We start from the raw sequence: 20,944 nt of genomic DNA on the forward strand, positions 1-20,944 counted from the left end.
TTAAGAAATAAAGTACTATTGCAATTCAGCCTCCCAGAAAGAGTATTTTATGCTTTTTGCTATTTTCTCTGTTTCTATATCATGAACATAACAGGTTCATTGAAACATTTTCACATTAACAAAGTGGCTTAACAAAGACAAGAATTTGCCAGCATTTGCATAATCAAAGTGTATAAAATAACCTCATGAATAAAAACAGTTTAAAAAGCATTGAAAAAATACATACCCAGAAAATTCAGCAGAAACATTACCTTAAACACATATAAAAAGATGCACAAAATGCAGCCACTACATTGTAAAAATCATAAGAACATCCACCAAAACTAACAACAGCTTTGCAAAACGAATAAACACCAACAATGGGGAAATGTCAAAGGTTCTGGGACTTGATTAAACATCTGGTAGTTGACACTTTTCTGAAGCTATGAAAACCGCATCCCGTGAGGCTCAGTCCTCACACAACTCCCCTCACACTGTGGCTCTCACTACTTGATATTATCTTCTTGAGATGGATGAGGCATGATAGTCTACTAAACCCACTGGGCCACTGACATCTTCAGGAGGCAGTCAGCAGGCCTGCCCCTTTCTGTGCAGACTTCAGAGGATAAATCCCAAGACAAATCTGCTAATAGGTAGGTGTGGAATTGTGTGTGGAGAAGAGACTTCAGGATAGCCTTGAGAAGATCTACTGTTGATAGGTATGAATGGGGAAGGTAAGGAGGTAGCAGTAGCAGGAAAAAAGATTCCTCCCTTTGTGCATCGCTGGACATACACATCACACAAATTGAGCAGTAATGATGGGCAGGAAGGAGATAAATCCAGACTATTTCCATCTCCCACCTCTCCCCCCCAACCACCTGACAGGCCTTAGGAAAATTTAAACTTGTAATTTACCACTGGAACAGCTACATAAGAATAGCCATACTGGGTCAGACCAAAGGTCCATCTAGCCAGTATCCTGTCTTCCGACAGTGGCCAATGCCAGGTGGCCCAGAGGGAATGAACGGAACAGGTAATCATCAAGTCTCCTGTTGCCCATTCTCCAGGGGTGATAGTAACAGTAGAAGATGTAGCATACAGAGGCCTCAGGTGTTTTTAACACCACATCATACACCTAAGCTCTGAGTGACATGATGGCTGGCATTACCCCCAGGGGTGCCACATTGGTGGTGAATTACATGTTCCAATTCCCCTAATTCCCTAATAAGCAGCTAGAGTGTGTCAGGTGCAGGTTATCAAGCTGAACCATTGTCAAGGATAATGCAGCCTGCATACATCCCCTGCACACTTGTCACTCATGGAAGGATTTGTTGCTGAGGCACAATCGCTTTGGGAGCTCCCCCGACTCCCTATGGCCAGAGCCTCCCCAAAATCCACCCACAAATGCAGAGCGCCCTGCACAACCCTGCAGGTCGAGAGGAACAAGTGCGGGGGGGTCGGAGGAGGGAAGAAGCCAGCAAACGGAGCGGGCCGGGGTCCCTTCTGAGCGTGGGCCCAGCTCCATGGCGCCACTGGAAACCCAGAACCCTCCAGGGGTCAGCAACCTTTCAGAAGTGGTGTGCCGAGTCTTCATCTATTCACTCTAACTGAAGGTTTCGCGGGCCAGTACTGCATTTTACTGTTTGTAGACGGTCTCTTTCTATAAGTCGATAATATATAATGGAACTATTGTTGTATGTAGAGTAAATGAGGTTTTTAAAGGTGTTTAAGAAGCTTCATTTAAAATTAAATTAAAATGCAGAGCCCCCTCCCCGGACCAGTGGCCAGGACCCGGGCAGTGTGAGCGCCACTGAAAATCAGCTGGCGTGCCCTAGGTTGCCTACCCCTGGCTTACTCAGTTCCTGGAGTGAGGAAGGGAAGTCACTGCAGGTCTCCAACGGGGCGGTGTCACAGAAGATGAGGAAGCAGAGAAAAGGCTGTTTGGAGGCGGGGAATTGCCGAGGCTTGGTCCCTAGCCGCAAGCCTTCCTCCTCCTCCTCCTCCTCTCAGCTCGAGCCACACGCACCTTCCACACAATGCCGCGCGCGCCGGCTGCATTCCCCCGGGGGCCAGCTCTTCCCTCCCTGCCGGCGCCTCGGGCAGGGTGGTTAGGTGCAGGGAGGGACCCGCTCTCACTTCCTCATTGGGCTCGCTTGCCATGCAGCAGCAGCAGCAGCGGGCTGCTGCTCGTGCGGAGCGCCTGCTCCGCGGCCGCTGAGCGGGAGCCGGGGCAGGGAGCCTCCTGTCTCTGCCTTCCTGTCCCCGCGCGCGGCGGGGCGCGAGCCGCAGGTGGTGCGGATGGGAAAAGCAGAGCCGGGAGGAGGCGCGAAGATGAGCCGAGGCACGGGGGTCCTCCCCGCGGAGCAAGAAGGGGACGTGCTAGAGGAGCTGCAGAGCCTAGGGTAAGGGGCAGCACGGCCCTGGGCTTTCCCTGCACCGCGCGCGGTGGGGGTCAAGCCAGTGTTTGAAGCCCTCCCCCCAGAAATCGCATGGCTGGTACCTAGCTGCAGGTCACTCCTCCCTGCTGCTGGCCCGTCGCCTCCTTTCCCTCCCGGCCTGGAAGCCAGAGGGGAAGCAGGGATCGCTGTGCATTGTGTGGATGGTGAGCAATCGCAGGAATGCCCGGGGCTGCTTCCACCGTGGCAGCTGCAGGAGGGCGGCTGGGTTTGGGGCCTCCAGCCCAAGACAACGGTTGCGATGGTCGTCCCCCTCCTTCCCCACCAGGAATGAGGAAGTTGCTGTCACCAGCTCTGTGCGTCTGCCTGTGTGCGGATCTCCGTGCAGCTGGGTGGATGTGTGGTATCAGCATGAAGGGGTCATTGCAAGTTTCTGTTTGAGAACTATTTTTTTTTTTTTTTTTTAAAAAGAGGATGATCTGTTAAATCACCCAAAATGTGAATTTAAAAAATGCGGAAAAGCCTGCAAGAAACTTTATCGATTAAAGAGGGACATTTCAGCAGCTGTTAGGATTTGAGGTTGTCTGCTGTTGCTGAATAGTCTTTGAGAGTTAGTATTTTTTCAGAACATTTTAACAGAATTATGATTTATTTATTTGAATGCACCGTTGAAAAAATAAGGGGTGAGGAGAGAAAAAAACAACGCAGTAATATGAAGGTTCTGCATGACTATTTGCTTGTGTTTGGTACCTTTGCTATTATCATTATGAACTGGGAGATAATGAGGAGTTAAAGTGTGTCCTTATGCTTGATCAGAAATGAGAACTACTACTGTGCTAAAATGGTAGTAGCTGGCAAATTACACCGACCAAATGCTTGTTCTGCATCTACACCAGAGCCTCCAATTAACTTCAAAGTAAGCTCTGTGTGTGCATCCAAGGGCAGAATTTGGCCTCCTTCCATATGGACAAATTCTGTGCTGACTTACACCCTTTGCAATTCCTTTCATTTCTAGTGAGGTTGGATGGGGTGCCATTGACCACAGTATTTGGAACATCTTCCTGCAGTTTGGTTTTATTCACCAAAATAACTCCTGCTGAAACACAAAATCCAGCAAAAGCCTTTTCACCAGGCGTGGCTGCTCCTCAAGTTCCTGTCAAAAGACTGCATAGCCCATGTCATCTCTAGAGCGTCACTCCTCTCTCCTTAACACCTGACTGAGTTAGCGAAAGGTCTGCAACAGGGAGTTCAGCAAAACAAGCATAACATTTTCCCCACTAGATCATCATCTGCTTGGTTTGGTTTGGTTTCAGTCAAACACACCCAGCTTGTTACACAGTACTTCTGAAAACGTGTCACAAATTGGGTGCCCAGAAATGGAGTCACTCAAAATTACTAGCCACTGTTGAAAATGTGAGACACACACACACACACACACACAAGTTTAAACTGTGGGCCAGTTCCTTTTGCATAGGGTGATCAGATGTCCCGTTTTTAAAGGGACAGTCCTGTTTTTTGGGACTTTTTCTTATATAGGCACCTATTACCCTGCACGCCCTGTCCCGTTTTTTCACAGTTGCTATCTGGTCACCCTACTTACGCACTGCTGGTAATTGGTTGAGTGCATTTTGTAAGATCTGCCTACAGTGCTTTCATCATGCCAAGACAGTGAAACTGACTAGGCTTGCATCAGTTTCAGGCTGGCTGTGTTGCTCTAAGCAAAAGCTGTGGATGGGAGCAACAGCACAGACGGGATTGAGGAGGGGGAGAGGAGGCAAAGGAGGAAGGAGAAAACCACAAATAAAATCCCAGAAACAGAAAGGCTGGGAGGGCATCTATAGTTTCCGAGGAAGTTGGTGAAGATTAGAAGACCCACAAAGGAAAAAAAAATGCTTAATGTAAGGGTGGAGATTATGTGTCTGTTTCTTTTGAAGGCAAGTTTAATGAATGAAGAAAGTAAATTTGACACTCTGAAGAAACTCAGAATTAAAACCTCCTCCCAACAGGTATTCCCCCCACCCCCATTTGAAAGTGTAGAGGCGGGAAGATCTACTCATGGCAAAAGTGAAATGAAAGCACTGAGTAATGGTTCCCACAGCAACTGTAACTTATTTCTCTTTTTCATTTGTAATATTACTGGTCATGATGTTAAAGGTACGCTTTAGCCATGTGCAAATAGGTTGAGTTGCAGCTGCTGTGAGAATCATTAGCTGACTTATTACATTCTCATTACCTGACTTATTCATTTAGACCCTGATTCAGTCAGGTAGTCTGAGCAGGCAGAGACCTGGGCCCACATGGAGCCCCACTGACTTCAGTAAAAAGAAAAGGAGGACTTGTGGCACCTTAGAGAAGAACACATTTATCTGAGCATAAGCTTTCGTGAGCTACAGCTCGCTTATGCTCAAATAAATGTGTTCGTCTCTAAGGTGCCACAAGTACTCCTTTTCTTTTTGCGAATACAGACTAACACGGCTGCTACTCTGAAAACTGACTTCAGTGGGGATCCATCCTCAGAGACAACCTTGCAGGATCACAGCTTTAAATTTTCAACCGTGACATAGCAGATCAGGACACGCAGGTGAATGAAACACAGATGCAGGGATGGATTGAAAAGGAGAAGGGCTGCAACTTTATTTTATTTTATTTTAATTTTAATGGGAGGGACTCCACCCCCACCAATATCAGGCATCTACTTGAGCGCAAGTGCAACGTTAAAAGGCTCCTTGCCAAATAACCAATATTCAAGGTTGGCCCCCTTCAGTCTAACTGCTAGGATTCAGCCCATCTCTGAATCCTCCCACCCTCCCCTAATGAGGGGGAACGAGGGTATACAGGAAGGGTACCTCAGTCTGAGAAGACAAAGTCTCCCCTTTTTTCTCTCAGTTAATAGGATCCACAAGTTATCTCACTGGCTCCTTGAAGCCTCTCACCTACAGTGGACCTGGGGATCCATCCACATAGACCATCTCGCAAGATCATAGCCTTAAATTCTAACCTATAATGTAGGCTTTTTCGGTTAACATCAGTCTTTAGGATAAGGACAAATGACTACCATACATGTGTGCAGTCCCTAGTGCAACAAGACTTGGAACCTGATTGGGGGCTCTCAGCATTACTTTAATATAAGTAATGTAATTGAAATTCTTTAAAGAAAAAAATAGAAAGTGAGTGATCACATACTGAAAGAAATGACTGTGCATTTAGTCCAACAGGTAATATGAGAATCAAATGGAAAAATAACTAAGGGAAAAAATAAAAGGAAAAATGCTGGGAGTTTTGTAATACATTGGATTGGACCTGGCCTATATTAGAAAAGTTGGATCAGTGTAACAATTTAAAAATCAATCTAGTTACACCAGTGCAAACCCCTACTATAGATACATCTAAACCAGTTTAAGGCTTGATTTAGTTTAATTCCATAACCCTTTTTTGTTTCCTTATGGTGTATAAAGGAGGCCTGAATGGTTGGTTGACTTTTTGTTCATTTACTTGAAATGTTTTTGTCTGCTTGTTGTTATCCAGATTTAATCAGGAATGTCAGTTCTGGTCTTCCCTTGATTTGCTGGAGGCCTTGTTGGGGGTACTATGAGATGTTTATTGTGAGTTCTGTCACACCTTAATTGAAGAGGTGGAAGGGTTAGATTGAATTGAAACAAAAAGGAGGAAGGTTAAGAGGAGAAAAAGTGAAGTTTTAACTGTTCCTTTTGGTCAAGTGCCAGTCTGCTCTTTCAGCAGTGGTTTGTGGCCTTTGAGCTATTTGTAATCCACTTTCTACTATAAAAGCTAAAACTGAGTTGTTCATTATTCCACTTGTTTTTTTAATAGAAGAAAGTGAGTTGAAACTGGCTGTTAGGCCATAAACTGCTATTGAAAAAGGCAGCTAGACATTTGGGCCACAGGACAGGGGAGATAAGAACACAAATACCCCAGGAACTTTGGAAAAATAAGTTAATGTTAGAAGGAAATTTTTAAAAAATTAATATAGTTAGAATAGTTTAGAACAGGTGTTTGTAACCTTTTCCCTAGTATTTTGTATCAGCTTTTGCGTAGAAACTAGTTTTCATAGTGGAAGGATACACACTGTGTAAAGACCACATAAATAATGTGTTTTTTAAATTAACTGTAAAATCAATGAGCCGCAACTAATAGCACAAAATCATTATAGGTTACTGGCAAACTTTTTGGGTTGTTGAAGGCACCTGGATGCACTTGGGACCAAGCAATAGTGGCTTATTGCTAAAATGAAAACCATTAGGCATAAAGCACATTACACCTCCAAAAGAGGTGTGCAATTCATGTGCCAGTGAAGAAACTGCACCAGACATGCCTTCTGCTTCACTGTATAGAAACAAAGAATTTGGAGAGGTTTTGAAGAAGTAGCCATCAGAAATGGGAAACCATTTTAACTGAAGCGTGAGGAAAAAAAAATCTTCATGTTTGAGGCAAAGGAGAGAGGCCACAGGAAATGCCTCATGTGTCACCCTGCCACCAAATCAGAAGTGGACAGGAATGTAAAATGATTGCAATAACTAGAACCCATGCACCCCATGGTGAAATCCTTCTCTAGACACCCAGAGTAATGCAGTAACTTCAAGTACTCAGTGCACTAATTTTGACAACAGTTGTTTGTATTCTTGTTGTGTCAAAACATTGAAGCCAATGTTTGCAAAAAGCACCTTTTCCCTCCTGCCTCTGACATAACTCAGAAACATATATCACTCAAAATGTCAACAACCAGGAGGTAAGATTTTTCCCTGAAAATTATAAACAGAGATAATCTCAAGCAATGTAAATCCAGTTCTTTGGGGTCTGACTGCAGATTTTCCTCAGATTGGGTTATTTTTCTCCAGAATCTCAGTTTTCTTTCAAGAGACATACTTTTAGTCTTTCTGATAGGCAAACTTCCCAACCAAATCAAAACCAGAACCTAGCCTCACCTCACTCTCTCCTTTCTTTTGTTAAGCCACCATACAGTTTTGGAGAACCCCACCACCACAAGAAGTTTTTCCTCTTCGCATTCTCTTCCCTTTGGCCACCCAGTCTTGGGGAGCTGGGGAGGGGGTGGAAGGATGATGGCCGGTATAGGCAGTACATGTTTGGAGCTCTTTGGATAGCCAAGAGTTTTAGGGGTCAGATAATCATGAGTCAAGTGTGAAAACTCAAATCCTGCTAACAACACAAGGAAGGTGTTTGGTGCACTGAGAAGGTGCCTGGCAAAAGGAGCGAAAAGGAAAAAGCTGGAACATCCTGAGTAGCCTAAGCCCTCGTCTACAATACGAGTTTAGGTCGAATTTAGCAGCGTTAGATCAATTTAACCCTGCACCTGTCCACACAACGAAGCCATTTTTTCGACTTAATGGGCTCTTAAAATTGATTTCTGTACTCCTCCCCGACGAGGGGATTAGCGCTGAAATCGACATCGCCGGGACTGGAGTCATCAGTTAAAACTCACTTCCCTGAAATTACTAAAAAGATTAAAAGGGAAGCACTGAAATTCACCGAGAGATACACAGAAGTGTCTGCAAAAGATTGTTAGCGAGACTTCTTACTGACAAAGGAGGAAATAAGGCAATTTTTAAAAATTCTGTATTTGGTTGCTCCTAGGATCTACTTAGAGTGTTTATAGCTGTTTCTGTTCATATATATGCTAACTTCTATTTGTGTTGTGATTAGAAACACGTTTGATGCAATCATGGGGCATAGGGGAATTCCATCCTCTTGTAATTCACATATTTGTGCAAGAGATTAGAATGTGGATCAGCTTGTCATCTGAGAAGCAAGAGGCCAGTTCTGCAATGTAATTTCAATAAGTATGAGTTGCAGTGCTACTGGTTCATTTTCTGTTCTTTCTGGTATGGAGGTGACAGCAACATTGTGTGATACTATTTTTGAAGTGTTTTTTCTGTACATGCCAAGCGTTTCTTTTTTGTAAGGTGTATACAGTTCATCTCTTGTTTTTCCACACCGATGGGTTTTGTACATACTTAAATAGTATGCTATGCTATACTGAACAACACATTTCTTTAGGTAGAAAGAGGGAGGAAACGAGACCACATTCAGGCCTTTATACTGTAGTGATACATTTTTATTACGTACTCCGACAGAGTGATGAGCACAGGATAAATGCTTAGGGTCCTCTTCTGTCCTCTTGTATCTATCTGTTTAACCAAGGTCAGAATTAGACCCTTATGGAAATAGATTATTAGATTAGAAAGCAGGTGAGGATGTAAAGATGAAGAAAAGGAAATTGGAGACACACAGAAATAGATAATCAGTTGAGAGAAGGGGAAGAGAAAATGGAAGTGAGAGTGGAAGAGATTAAAGAAGTGGAAGGAGAGAAAGAATACAGCTAGAAAAGACATAAGCCTTTAAGGCTGGAAAAATTACTTTCAGTTACTCATGTTCCTACATTTTATTATTTTTTCTCTAGCAAAACAAAGTAATGGAGGAGGATCTGACCTTAAAGTCTGGTTTTGTTCTGCAAAGTAGGCCCCTTCTTACCCAGTAGCTCTGCTCCCTGTGGATATTAGTTTCTGTTTACTGACTAAAATAATTTTCTGCTATCCTTTACTCATTTTAGCCTTACAGAGGGAGAGGGAGTTTGCTATTTCTGTTCGCACTCCATCAGCAAAATTATTAGCTATGTCCTAATTGCAGAATCCTTACTGTTAGTGACATGTGAGGCAGAAAGAACCCAGTTTGACTCTCAGATGCCAGATGGAGTTTCCAGGGCTAGTAGGTAGAAAAAGATATTTTTTTTAAAACTGGTAACTCAGCATAATTGATCTGGAAATCAATGAGATGATAAATACAGGAACCAGTGATGCCATATTGCAAAGTCACTTTTCAGAGTAGTGGTCCACTTTGTGTCTGATCCAATGCCCACTGAAGTCATAAAAGTCTTTCCTATTGACTTCAGTGGGCTTTGGATCTGGCTCTTTCTGTCTGGGAACATGCATAATTCCATGGGCAATAGAAAGGTAAGAGAGGTGTCATTTGATTTGCAAAAATCTACAGAATCATAATTGGGTATCATTCAAAATCCCGTTATCCCACAAGGACAGTGGTACCAAACACGACAAACCTAGAACAATTATGCAGGTTAGACAAACACCTGTCAGGAATGGTCTAGATAATCTTAGTCCTGCCACGAGTGCAGGGGACTGAACTAGATGACCTCTCGAGGTCCTTTCCAGTTTTATGATTCGATGCAGATATATATTCAAGAAAATGTTTAAAAATAGGGTTTTTTAATTTTACTTAAGACAGGCATGTCAAACATGCAGCCCTCACACAGCTAAAATGTGACCCTTGACTGACAGTACTGTGTTACCAGTTAATGCTCAGAACTCGATATCCAATTAATTTTTTGATGTTACCGATTACTATAAGTGGAAGCAGTGCTTCAAGTTGATTTACCATCATTGGCAAAAAAAGAAGCACTGGTAGTTCAGCAGTACTGATTATCAGCTTTGTTTATTAGGTCAAAAGAGTTGTAATGAAGCACTGGCTAAGACATCAGCATCTCCAGAAATTACTGGAATCCATCTGCAAATGGTATGCACATTGGTACATAAGTACAGTAGAGCCTCAGCGTTATGAACACCAGAGTTATGAACTAACCAATCACACACCTCATTTGGAACCAGACATACGCAATCAGGCAGCAGCAGATACAACAAAAAACAAAAAAACAGTACCGTACTGTGTTAAACGTAAACTACTAAAAAAATAAAGAGAAAGGAGCATTTTTCTTTTGCCTAGTAAAGTTTCAAAGCTGTATTAAGTCAATGTTCAGAGTAAATTTTTGAAAGAACAACCATAATGTATTGTTCAGTTTTACGAGCAACCTCCATTTCCGAGATGTTCGGAATGCTGAGGTTCAACTGTACATTACAGAACGTAATTCAGCGTCTTCTGTGAAGAGCAGACTGATGTCTTTGAAGTCATTTTCCAAAGTGTACAGGACTTGCCAAACCAGTTCCACTCACCGGGCATACATTCCACTCTCTATGACCTATTGTGCACCCTGGAGAGCTGCAATACCACGGAACGGATCAAGCAATTTCATCAGGTTGAATTGGTGACAAAGCCAACTTTTGGAGTGGTGCGGCATGAAGATGGTTGAGCTTCTGTTGCTTTTTAGTCAATTTGTCAGGACTGCTAATTGGAATTTTCACCTTGCAGCATTGGAAGACTTCATGAAATACTTTTTTGCGTTAGATGAACGATTCTGCGATGATTGCCTGGTACCTCACTGAAATAAGAGGTGTAGAAAAGTCTGACCTGGACATATGGGAAGAATTTCAAAAAGGAAATTGGGTTGTTAAAAGGTCGACAGTTCCCTTCTGTGCTCTTAGCTCAGATGAAGCCTTAGAACATGAAAACAGAGCAATGAAGGTCATTGGGGGCTGGTGGGCATAACACAGCATCCAGATGCTCTCCGCTGGTTTTTTCTGACAGCTCCAGAACTCCACTGAATTTGGAATGAAACATTAATCATGACTGGGATGACCTGACCAGGGGTGGGCAAACTTTTTGGCCCGAGGGCCACATCAGGGTTGCAAAACTTTATGGAGGGCCAGGTAGGAAAGGCTGTGCCTCCCCAAACAGCATGGACCCCGCCCCCGTATCCACCCCCTCCCACTTCCTGCCCCCTGACTGCCCCCATCAGAACTCCCAACCCATCCAACTCCTTGTCCCCTGACCGCCCCCTCCAGGGACCCCTGCCCCAACCACCCCCAGGAACACCACCCCCACCCAGCCCCCCCTGCTCCCAGTAACCCTGACTGCCCCGACCCCTATCCACACCCCTGCCCCGACTGCCCCCCGGGACCCCAACCCCTATCCAACCCCCTTTCTCCCCGGGCTCCTTGCATATGGCCCTTCACAGTCCAGTTTTCTCTAACACAGCTTCCTCTGGCAAATCCTCTTTTCACCCCAGCACAGTCACTTTTCACCCCTTCTTCTCTAACCACTTTCCAACTGCCCACTGCAGGCAAATTCTGAGCTCGAGCGGCCCTCTCCCGGGCGCTCTCTCTCTCCCCAGGACAGCGCTCTGTGCTGCTGTACCACGGCTGCCGCAGGTGCTAGGGCCAGGGCCTGGGTTACTATGGTAACACCTGCCAAGATTTGGCTGAACACTTGGTTCGGAGGCTGAAGAGAAAATACTAGACCTGTGACAAAGTCCATCTAATCAATTAAAAATATTACCAGAAAGAAGAGACCAAGAAGCGTTCCAAGCAGGTGCTTGGGGCGGCAGTTAGAAAGGGGCAGCAGTTCCTCCGGCCACGGCGGCAATTCGGCGGCAGCTTCTCCCTTTTGCCGTCCGCGGCGGCAGTTTTTTGCACCTTTCCACGACAAAATCATTGACTCCACAAACACCTGCGGTGTCACAATGAAGAACTACTGTCTTGTGCCGGCACAAAGGATGAGTTAACTGCATATCTTGCAGGAAAAATGCTCCAGCATGCGAAGAATTGCCCAGAGAATTTTGTCATTGCATGGCCGAATGAAATTTCCGCCTCTTACTGTTCAATGGAGTTTCTTCGTAGTTCCCATGAGGAGGCCAACATTAAAATTACGTTGTATGCCATCAATGCCACAGAGAGATGATACTAAATTCCAGATTATTGCACACGACACAGATGTTCTAGTGCTCTCTGTGAGACAGTACCCAAGACTTCGGCCAGATTCTGTTTTTGTGCCTGCAGTTGCGGGACAGCACAGCAGAGATGTGTTCCTATCAGTTGGACTATTAGAAGCTGCCAGACTGCCAGGTTTCCATTTCCTTTCAGAGTGACACACTACTGGCAGGTTGGCTAGAAAGACCAAATTATCCCACTGGAAGGCATTTGATTAGTCTCTGAAGACTCTCTCTCTCCTCACTCTGAAAGTGCTCAGAATGGCTGAGGAGGTCATAAATGCACTGGAGGCATTCATATGCTGAGTTTACTGTTTGAAGACCGATATTATGACACTTGCAGAGCTACGTTGGTGAATGGTTTCCAAACAAGCAGGCATATAGAGAAAAATTTCCACTGACAAGGTATGCACTTATTCCAGCTATCAAGAGGGCAAATTATCAAGCAATGGAATGGCTCCAGAAAGGGGAGGACAGCTTTGGATGTGCTCAATCAATCAGGCATGAATGGGTCTTGGAGGATGGACTGACCGCACCAGCTGCGGGTGAAATACCATGTGCTCCCCAATTAATCCTTCAGATAATCTAATGCTCAGGTGCAAAGACCAAATGTTCCCTCTGCAAATGTTTGGCCAACAGCCTGCCTTGTAGTGTGGCACAGACAAGGATTGATGTGATAATGTGCCCTAGATGGAAATGACATAGATGATGGCTTTGATGAATAAATGTTTTCAGTCCTACATGGCAAGGCTAGCTTCCCTAGGATTACCAAAGGTCAATGTCTTTTTGGTGTAAGCAGTGCATCTCTATGTTAAAGTACAATTTTAAAATGTTGATTTTAAAATCATTTTCTCAAATATACATCTACATAATTGTTCTAGATTTGTCATATTTGGTATCATTGTGTTTGTGGGAGAAAGGGCTTTCGAATGACACCCAACTGGACCCATTTCTGATGACACTGTATTATCAAAATTTCCACCAACTGGAGGACCTGGAGCTGGGAGCCAGAGGATGGGTGAGTGGGACAGTGAGTCCCCCTGCCATGTTGCAGACACCATTGAAATGATGGTTCTGTAGATCTTTACAAATCAAATGACAGCTCCCTTATCTTTCTGTCACTAACTTGCCCAGAGAATGAGATTTTACTGCACTATGCTGCCAGACTCTTTACACTAGGGATGAAAGAATCTTCAGGCTGGTAAGATCTTAGGGACAAGAGAGAATCTTGGGTCAGTCTTGGTGTAGGTGGGGGGATAGGAGGAAGACACCTCCACAATATGTCATTTTCAATTCAAATTCTCTTTTATAGAGTATAGCTGTGAAAATTCACCTGATTGGGGAGGAGGGGGGAAGATCCCTGATGGGGAGCCATGTGTAACCCACATCCCCTCAGTGCAGTGCTCTGTCCCCTTCACTTGGTAGCTGGGCCATGTAGAGAGATTCATAAACCTCAACTAACAAAGGCTCTTTTAGTTTAGGGAAGAGGCTCATGCGTTAAGATCTAGACTCCCAGGTTCACTCCCTGCTGCCAATGACACATTAATAGGTGCAATATCACATTGCTGCTTCACAAAATGAAATGGGGAAGTGACCCAAGTGAATAGTGATTGGTGTTGCTAAGAAGACACTGCCTAAATTCTTATTATGTGGAACTATGTGGGTGTTCTGATTTACCACTAGTTTCTCTCCATTAAGTCTTATCACTGAGGTAGATATTCTGCTCAAGACACAAAAAACGTGATGGGGTACAGACAAGCCCGTTCTTGCAAAAAATGTTATCTGAGACAAGTATCATTCCTGAGAGATTAAAAAAAAAATTGGAAGAAAAGCTTCTCATATTTGTCTGTACAGTGCCTGTCACCATGCTAAGTACATATGAATATTGTAAAATAAGAGGCCATAAGACTAACACGTTGTCTACACTGGGATTTTAACCACCACTGCAAACTCCTAGCACAGACACAATTTGTGCTGTTGCACAGCTTATCCTGTTCGACAACAGGAGTTTGCACTGGTGGCTAAAAGCCAAGTGTAGATAAGACTTTAGAACAAGGCTGAGCTCTGTTCTTGCCTTTCAGGGGAGCTATCTCTTGTCACCTTTTATGTGAACAGCAGCTCCAGTAAAGCCTATCCTATCACTAATTTAATCTGTCAGTAAAACAGTAGGGTAGCAGAAGGTGACTAATTCCTGAAAGTTATTCTCCTCTGAAGCAAGAGAAGTCAGTGCTCATTATTGCTATGTACATACTAAAAAAAAAAAAAAAAAAAGCCAGCATCAGACCAGCACCATCCTTGATCCGAATCAAAAATAAATGTTGTTCCCTCCCTGAATGAGCAGGGAAAATCTCCTATCAGAGGATGAGCCTCCAATAGTAAATTCATTAAAAGCGCTCTTAGACACTCACGTACTGTACCATGGTTACGAGCCTGGGATAAAGAGATGAGGTTACCCAGGGTAACAAGTAATTGAAGCAACACACAGATGACAACAAGAATGTCCTTCTGGAAAAGGTGAAAAAATGAAGTTCTGTATCACAGAAGCTGAGTGACGAATAGTGGAGAGCCCAGACTAAAAAATAAAGCAGGAATCAAGAAATTGAAAATTAACTGAAGAGCTGAGGTTTTGCTGGGAGAAACGAGACCTTTTGGAGAAACAGTAACATCCAATAATGTACATCTATTAGACCTACTGGAAGACTTCCAAGGCCAAAGAGTCAGGGTGAACATGCCCAGGAGAGGCACTAATTCAGCACAGTTTCCGGGCAGGGGAGGGGTCCTCTGTAGATAAGGTTGTAATTTAAAGCGGCTTTCCCCAAATGGAGGATGGTGGTGGGACTGTTACTTGGGTTTCCTTGGGGATCATGCCATGGCTGGACACAGTGGTCCCCTGAGAGCATATGTGTTTGTGTGCGCACATGCCAATTAAGCCTAAAATAAATTTCTGGAGCAATGTATTAACATTACCAGGACTCAGTATAAGTTTGTTTGTCTGAGAGCATCACCTGTCTCTTTGGTTATGTTTCCAAGAAATGACTTTTGTGGAAATGATGAGACAAATAAATAAGATTGCATGGTCCCTCATTCCTCCTCTCTAAAAACAACCTTCCTTCTCTCCTCATATTGTACGTAGGATTTAGCACAGACAAAGGGGAGCTCATTGTAAAAATATTAGTACCACATAAGTGAATGGCAGTGAAGATAGCTATGGCACTAGAATGCCTTAATCTCTCTCTTCACACAAAGCCCTCCAAAGAAGCCAAAGCAGGCTGTGTGTCCCTGGCTGACCTTCAGTACAATACGTCTGCAGTGTGTAGAGCTCTGTTTCTGGAACATTACCCAGAGGAGCAAACTATTTATTCTGAGTAAAGTAGGGGAGTTATTTTTGGCGGGACCTTCCCAAAATCACTCTGATGACTCTCAGAGGTGTACAGAATCCAAACCATGGTGCAAATTCAAACAAATATTACATAAGATGCCTTTCAGTGTATTCAAAGAAAGCAAATTATTGGAATTACATGTGGCTGATCTTAGTGATGCATTCAAAGAGACAGATACTTTAACAGTGAACAGTCCTTTCATTTTATATCATACTAGCAGCAATATTAATTTCCTCCTAATAACATTAGCAGTACTTGTTTTAAATTACCAGTGAAGACTATAAATTCCCTTCTCCATCTGCCTATTGTTTCCCTCGCTTGGCCCAATCCCTTCTGTATTTAAGAAGCCACTGAGCTGTATGGGATTCCCTAATCCAAACAGTTGTCTGCTTCAGGCATCACATAGAATGAAAACAGAGATTAAGTTAAAATTGACCACCCAGGGTAAAGTTCTTTTGATCCAGGTCTCCGAGCTGAGTGTACTATATTCACACCCAAAAGATTTATTTATCGTCAATGTGTGAATAACAAGTGTACTGTAGTCTGCGGATATGTTTAGAATGGATTGTTTATTCACATAAGAACAGCTATACTGGGTCATCAGTGGTCCACCTCACCCAGTATCCTATCTTCTGATAGTGGCCAGTGCAAGCTGCTTCAGAGGGAGTGAACAGAACAGAGAAATTATAGAGTGATCCATCCCCTGTCATCCAGTCCCAGCTTCTAGCAATCAGAGGTTTAGGGACACCAAGAGCATGGGGTTCCATCCCTGCCCATCTTGGCTAATAGCCATTGATAGACCTATCTTCCATGAACTTATCTAATTCTTTTTTGAACCCAGTTATACGTAACCATGACTATACTGCTTTTCTTCAGTCAAATTTAAGGGGGCTGGTTAACCGTTTATTTCCAAATGGGGTTTTCCTGAAGATGCACAAATCGAGCTGAAAGTTATTTGTATTGTCAATAAATAATGGCTCTGGGTGGCTCCTCGGGTTAATTCAGGATGCTTTAATGAGCTTTGTGTGTGATTAAATTTGTGCAGAAGTAGACAAGTTCACTGTGAGAGACAGTAAAAAGATGTCTGGATCCTCTTTCAATACTGTATCAACAACTATCATTGACTATGTCTGCACAGTGCCCTAGCACAATGGGACAAGCGAGGCTCCTAGGCAGTACTGCAGTAGAACTAAATTAAGAACAATATAAAAATGTGGGGTGTCATTGGGTTTAATACATCTTCGTTATATATTTAACATTAAAATATTTTTATTGATTGTTAAACTGAGGTTAGTGCAGGTCAGAAACTGATCTGTAACCCTTTTACAGGGGGACAGCCCCATGGCTCGTGTCACACATGAACTCCCTTTGCAAACAGGTGACCCGCACTAGCAGCAATGCCAAGTGTAATTAAAAACTTTTTTGTCAAGTACATTTCATAGCGGATTTGTACCGAGATGAATTCTGACCTTTTGAACATCTACACTGCTGACTTGAGGAAAACAGTTACGATGACTGAGAGCAAACCATCTATTTATATGCATAAATGGCCATTTACAGACTTTCCTGGCGATAGTTGCATGAAAATATTTGATTTGTCTGCAGGCTTTAACCAAAATAAAATAAAAACGGTTGTCCCTAAATATATGCAGTAGGTCAAAGAAAACAGATTTTGAGTGACCATTTCAAGGATCAGTCAATAATAAAAATTTCCAGATTACTGAGACCTTTCATTGTGTCAGAGAGCAAAAAGAAGAAAGAAAGTAATTCTACTAAGTCTGACACAGTTGCTTTGGTAGCAGCAGCTAATTGATATTGCCACATCCATTTTTACTTTCTTTATGAGCTGACCAGGATTTCAGGGACTTTTGTTTGTGTGGGGGCTTTCTTGGCATACAAACACCTTGCAAAATAACCCCTCGACCTAAAAGCCAAAATATATCCAGTCAAAGGTGTGAGAACATTTTGAACAAAAACTAGAAACCCCATTTTATGAATGTTAAATTTTTCCATTTAATTTTCCATATTTTTAAAAAGGTCCCATTTCATCAAAACTATTTCAATATTTGTGCTCGAAAAGAAACTGTGTTTGAAAGTGAAAATGGCTTTTTATTCAAAATACTTCTATTTTTAAATCTCAGAAAGAAGGCCTTCTGAAACTTCTCATTTCTTTTGAAGGAACAATAGTGTACATGACCAACTTCAAGTTTAACATGCCTTCAATGTGAAAATAAATATTTTCTGGAAATTTTAGGGGGAAAACCTGTGTTTCTTGATCACAGAATGAAGTGAGGAAGCATTTTATATGAAATTTCACCAAAAAACGTTGCCCTTTCTTCCAGCTCTAGAAGTGGGTACGTGTTTATACTGGTCTCATCACCATGGTATTGGAACAACACAGATCTGACCTTTGACTGTTAGTTATTCTGGGGCTTGGTTACAAAGCACGTTTTGACTAACAGGTGTTTTAAAGGATGATGCTTTGATCTTTAAATGTGCATTATGTTTTATTGCATACTGTGTAGTGTGTAGGTGGTTCTCTGAGCAGGTCCAAAACCCAAACAGTCTTGATTGTGTTAAGTTTCTATCTGCATTAGGTTTCATTGGGGTCTTGTCTTCCATAGAGCTTAAAATTGTGAAGTCTTTTTTAATAAGGAGACATACAGACTAACTGGCCTTTGCTTCTTCAATAGGCTTCAAGAAGCAATCATAAATTATCATTAAATCTTCATAGGAAGTGTCCATTTAAATACTGAATTGCAATGACGAATGAGGAGAAAAGGGGGACACACTGTTACCATGTGTCAGGTTAGGGACTGCTGTATCATGAATGCCAGGAAATCCTGTGGTCCAACTTCTGCTTTCAGTTACATTGGTCTAAATGCATTGTTGGTGTAGCTGAGAGCATAAATTTGTCCCAATAACTTTTCTTATATATACACACAGAGCAAAGAAAGGAAAAACAAAAACAAGAGCCCAGCTAAACTCAGATTTCCTTAGGTTTCAAAACAAAATGCTAACTCAATACATGCCTAGCATGTCCTCTAAATCACAATTGTCTCTTAAGACACCCACAGTATCACTAGTAATTTATTTATTAGCAGGAGTACAGTTTCACTTGCCAGGGTATATGGACTGGCTACCTCCTGGGAGCCCCCTTCTGGCTAGGGTGGCTCTGCAGTACCCTGCTTCATTCCCTCTCACCAGGGATCCTCAATAAATTCCACAAACAGACTTCTCTCTCTTCAACACCCATCCGTAGGGCCTGGGTTTATTAACATCAAAGTTCAGAACAAAACTCAAAGTCTGCAAAGTTCAACTCAATTCCCTGCTTTTAGCAGACCACTCCCAGACCTTCCGAGCTGGGGGGTGTGTGTGTGTGTGGGGTCTTTTCTTCTCCCCGGGAATCTGCTGTTGGCAGCTCTTCCCACATCCCAGGCTTCTGTCTTGCCTGGTGCTCACAGCCCTCCCTAGCTGGTCAAGAGTCCTTTGCAGGAGCCTCCTGCTCACTGCCACTCTTCTACAGTCCCTGTCACAGCTTCCTCTCTCTGTTTCCCTATGTTTATAGAGACCAGCTGCCCTCTATCAGATGCCATGTGAAGCTGTTAATGAGGCACAGGTGGTCTGGACCAGTTCCCTCTTACGGGGCCCAGTCTACCATGTGACGGTCAGATATTGTATTCTCTCCTCTCCCACTCATTTTTAGACTTTTTATATAGGGACAGGGCCTTTAACAGGGGTTGGTAGTCTGGCCTGCGTGGTCGGTGCCCTTTTTGGTATCCGGTCTACCGTTAAGTTGTACCAGGACAATTTCTGTGAGATCTTCCCATTTATTCGGTGCCCCTTTTCATTCTGATTTACTCTATTCTATGTTACCTTCCTCCAGAAATTTAAGCCAGGTTACCTACATCCCACAAATAGTGCTCAGAACTTTGCAGGATTCAGTCCTGGCTATAGAAGGACTAAACATTTTTAGATGAAATTTTAGATTTCACTCTCTTCCCCTCTGCTGCAAAAAGTTATACTTCCTCCACTGAAGATTTTAATTGAGACAGTTCTATTTGTCTGCAGTTTGTTTAGTGCAGGAGGTCGTGAGCTGTCAGCCTCCACTCCAAATCACGCTTTTCCTCCAGCATTTATAATGATGTTAAATATATAAAAAAGTGTTTTTAATGTGGGGGTGGGGGTGGGGGTCGCACTCAGAGGCTTGCTGTGTGAAAGGGGTCACCAGTACAAAAGTTTGAGAACCACTGGTTTAGTGATATGGATGAATGGTGTTGCTGAGATGATGCGTTAATGTACAGGGTTTTTCTTAACACCCTTGTCTTTTTGGTTACAATCGTATGTGCTGCATGAGACATTTGCCCAAAAGAAGAAGTGTACCAGAGAAAAAACATTTCAGGAAATACAGATTTAGAAGATAGTAGACAGAGCTTAAAAAGGGTAAAGAAATGTCTTCCAGCTAAATCAATGTCTCTTGCAGGAGGGAAAGAAAAATATTATAGAAAGTTAAACTCAGATTTTTGTAGAAACTACAACAACCAATGAGCTGTGAATAAGTATTTAGAGGGACACTGTCAACCTGAGGTATTTAAAAAAAAAAATTAAAGTTCATTTTCTAAGAGAGCACCTTTTAAACAGTCTACCTGGATTTTTTTAAATGGGTTTTTCTGCTTGCCTATTGATGTCTGAAAGGGTCTTTTCACTTAGTCTCTATACACAGAGTGCTGTCAAATGCATAAAGTGCACAAAAAATATAATAAAGAGTCATTTGTGGTTCCCTTTCAGCGTAAATAATCTTCAGCATTCCCTGAGTCAAAAGAGCGAGAGGCACACAATACAACACTATTAGCTTTTCCATTGGAGGATCTTCCCTCCTTAATACCCATGCTGAGAGGCTGTTTCTCATAATGCATCTCATGTAAACCTGTGATTTACATAATCTACTGCATTAATGTTGTCTGGCTCCACACGTCCTTTATTCCTCCATGGCCCTGGGCCCATAGAGGGAAATGTGAAAAATATAGTAGCTCCCACTGGCTCAGCCCCACCTGAGTGAGACTGGGAGCCCCAGCACAGAGCAGCTGCTGCTGAGCTCTTTAAGTGAGCAGAATTGTATGACATCGGGCTTAAAATTCTCGCAGCTCATCACATCAGGGCTCCCAACATTGTGAACACCAGTGGAGCTCCACAGGTGGCAGATTGGCTTGTGATTTTATACGCTATTTGTATCCAGCCTTAACCCCTTGTTAATGTAAATAAATCCAATCGGGGTGCACATCTCACCACCTGTGTTTTCACTGTCCAATGCTGAATGCTTACTGATGCCTTTGGAGTACAACCATTGCTTTTATGAGAGGAGACTTGGCTTGTTTAGCCTAGCAAAAAGCAGGCTGAGAGGAGATAGGATTGCTTTTGATAGACAGATCAAGGGGTATACATCAGAGAGGTGAAGAGCTATTTAAGCTAAAGGACAATGTTGGCACAAGAAGCACTGGAATGGTTCAGTTATGGTACAGTGGCTTAAAGCGACACATCACGAC

General features: G+C 43.0%; 1 protein-coding gene across 1 annotated transcript in view; it reads left to right on the top strand.

The window, feature by feature from the left end:
* Window positions 1-2,118: 2,118 nt before the first annotated feature.
* Window positions 2,119-20,944, top strand: part of DAPP1 (dual adaptor of phosphotyrosine and 3-phosphoinositides 1) — a 45,218-nt gene continuing 26,392 nt past the window's right edge. Inside the window, exon 1 of the mRNA XM_007063037.4 lies at window positions 2,119-2,381. Coding sequence (XP_007063099.1) covers window positions 2,278-2,381 — 104 coding nt within the window. The 5' untranslated portion in view covers window positions 2,119-2,277. The remainder of the gene's footprint in view (window positions 2,382-20,944) is intronic.

The sequence above is a fragment of the Chelonia mydas genome, chromosome 4, assembly GCF_015237465.2.
Source record: "Chelonia mydas isolate rCheMyd1 chromosome 4, rCheMyd1.pri.v2, whole genome shotgun sequence".
NCBI classification, from domain to species: Eukaryota; Metazoa; Chordata; order Testudines; family Cheloniidae; genus Chelonia; species Chelonia mydas.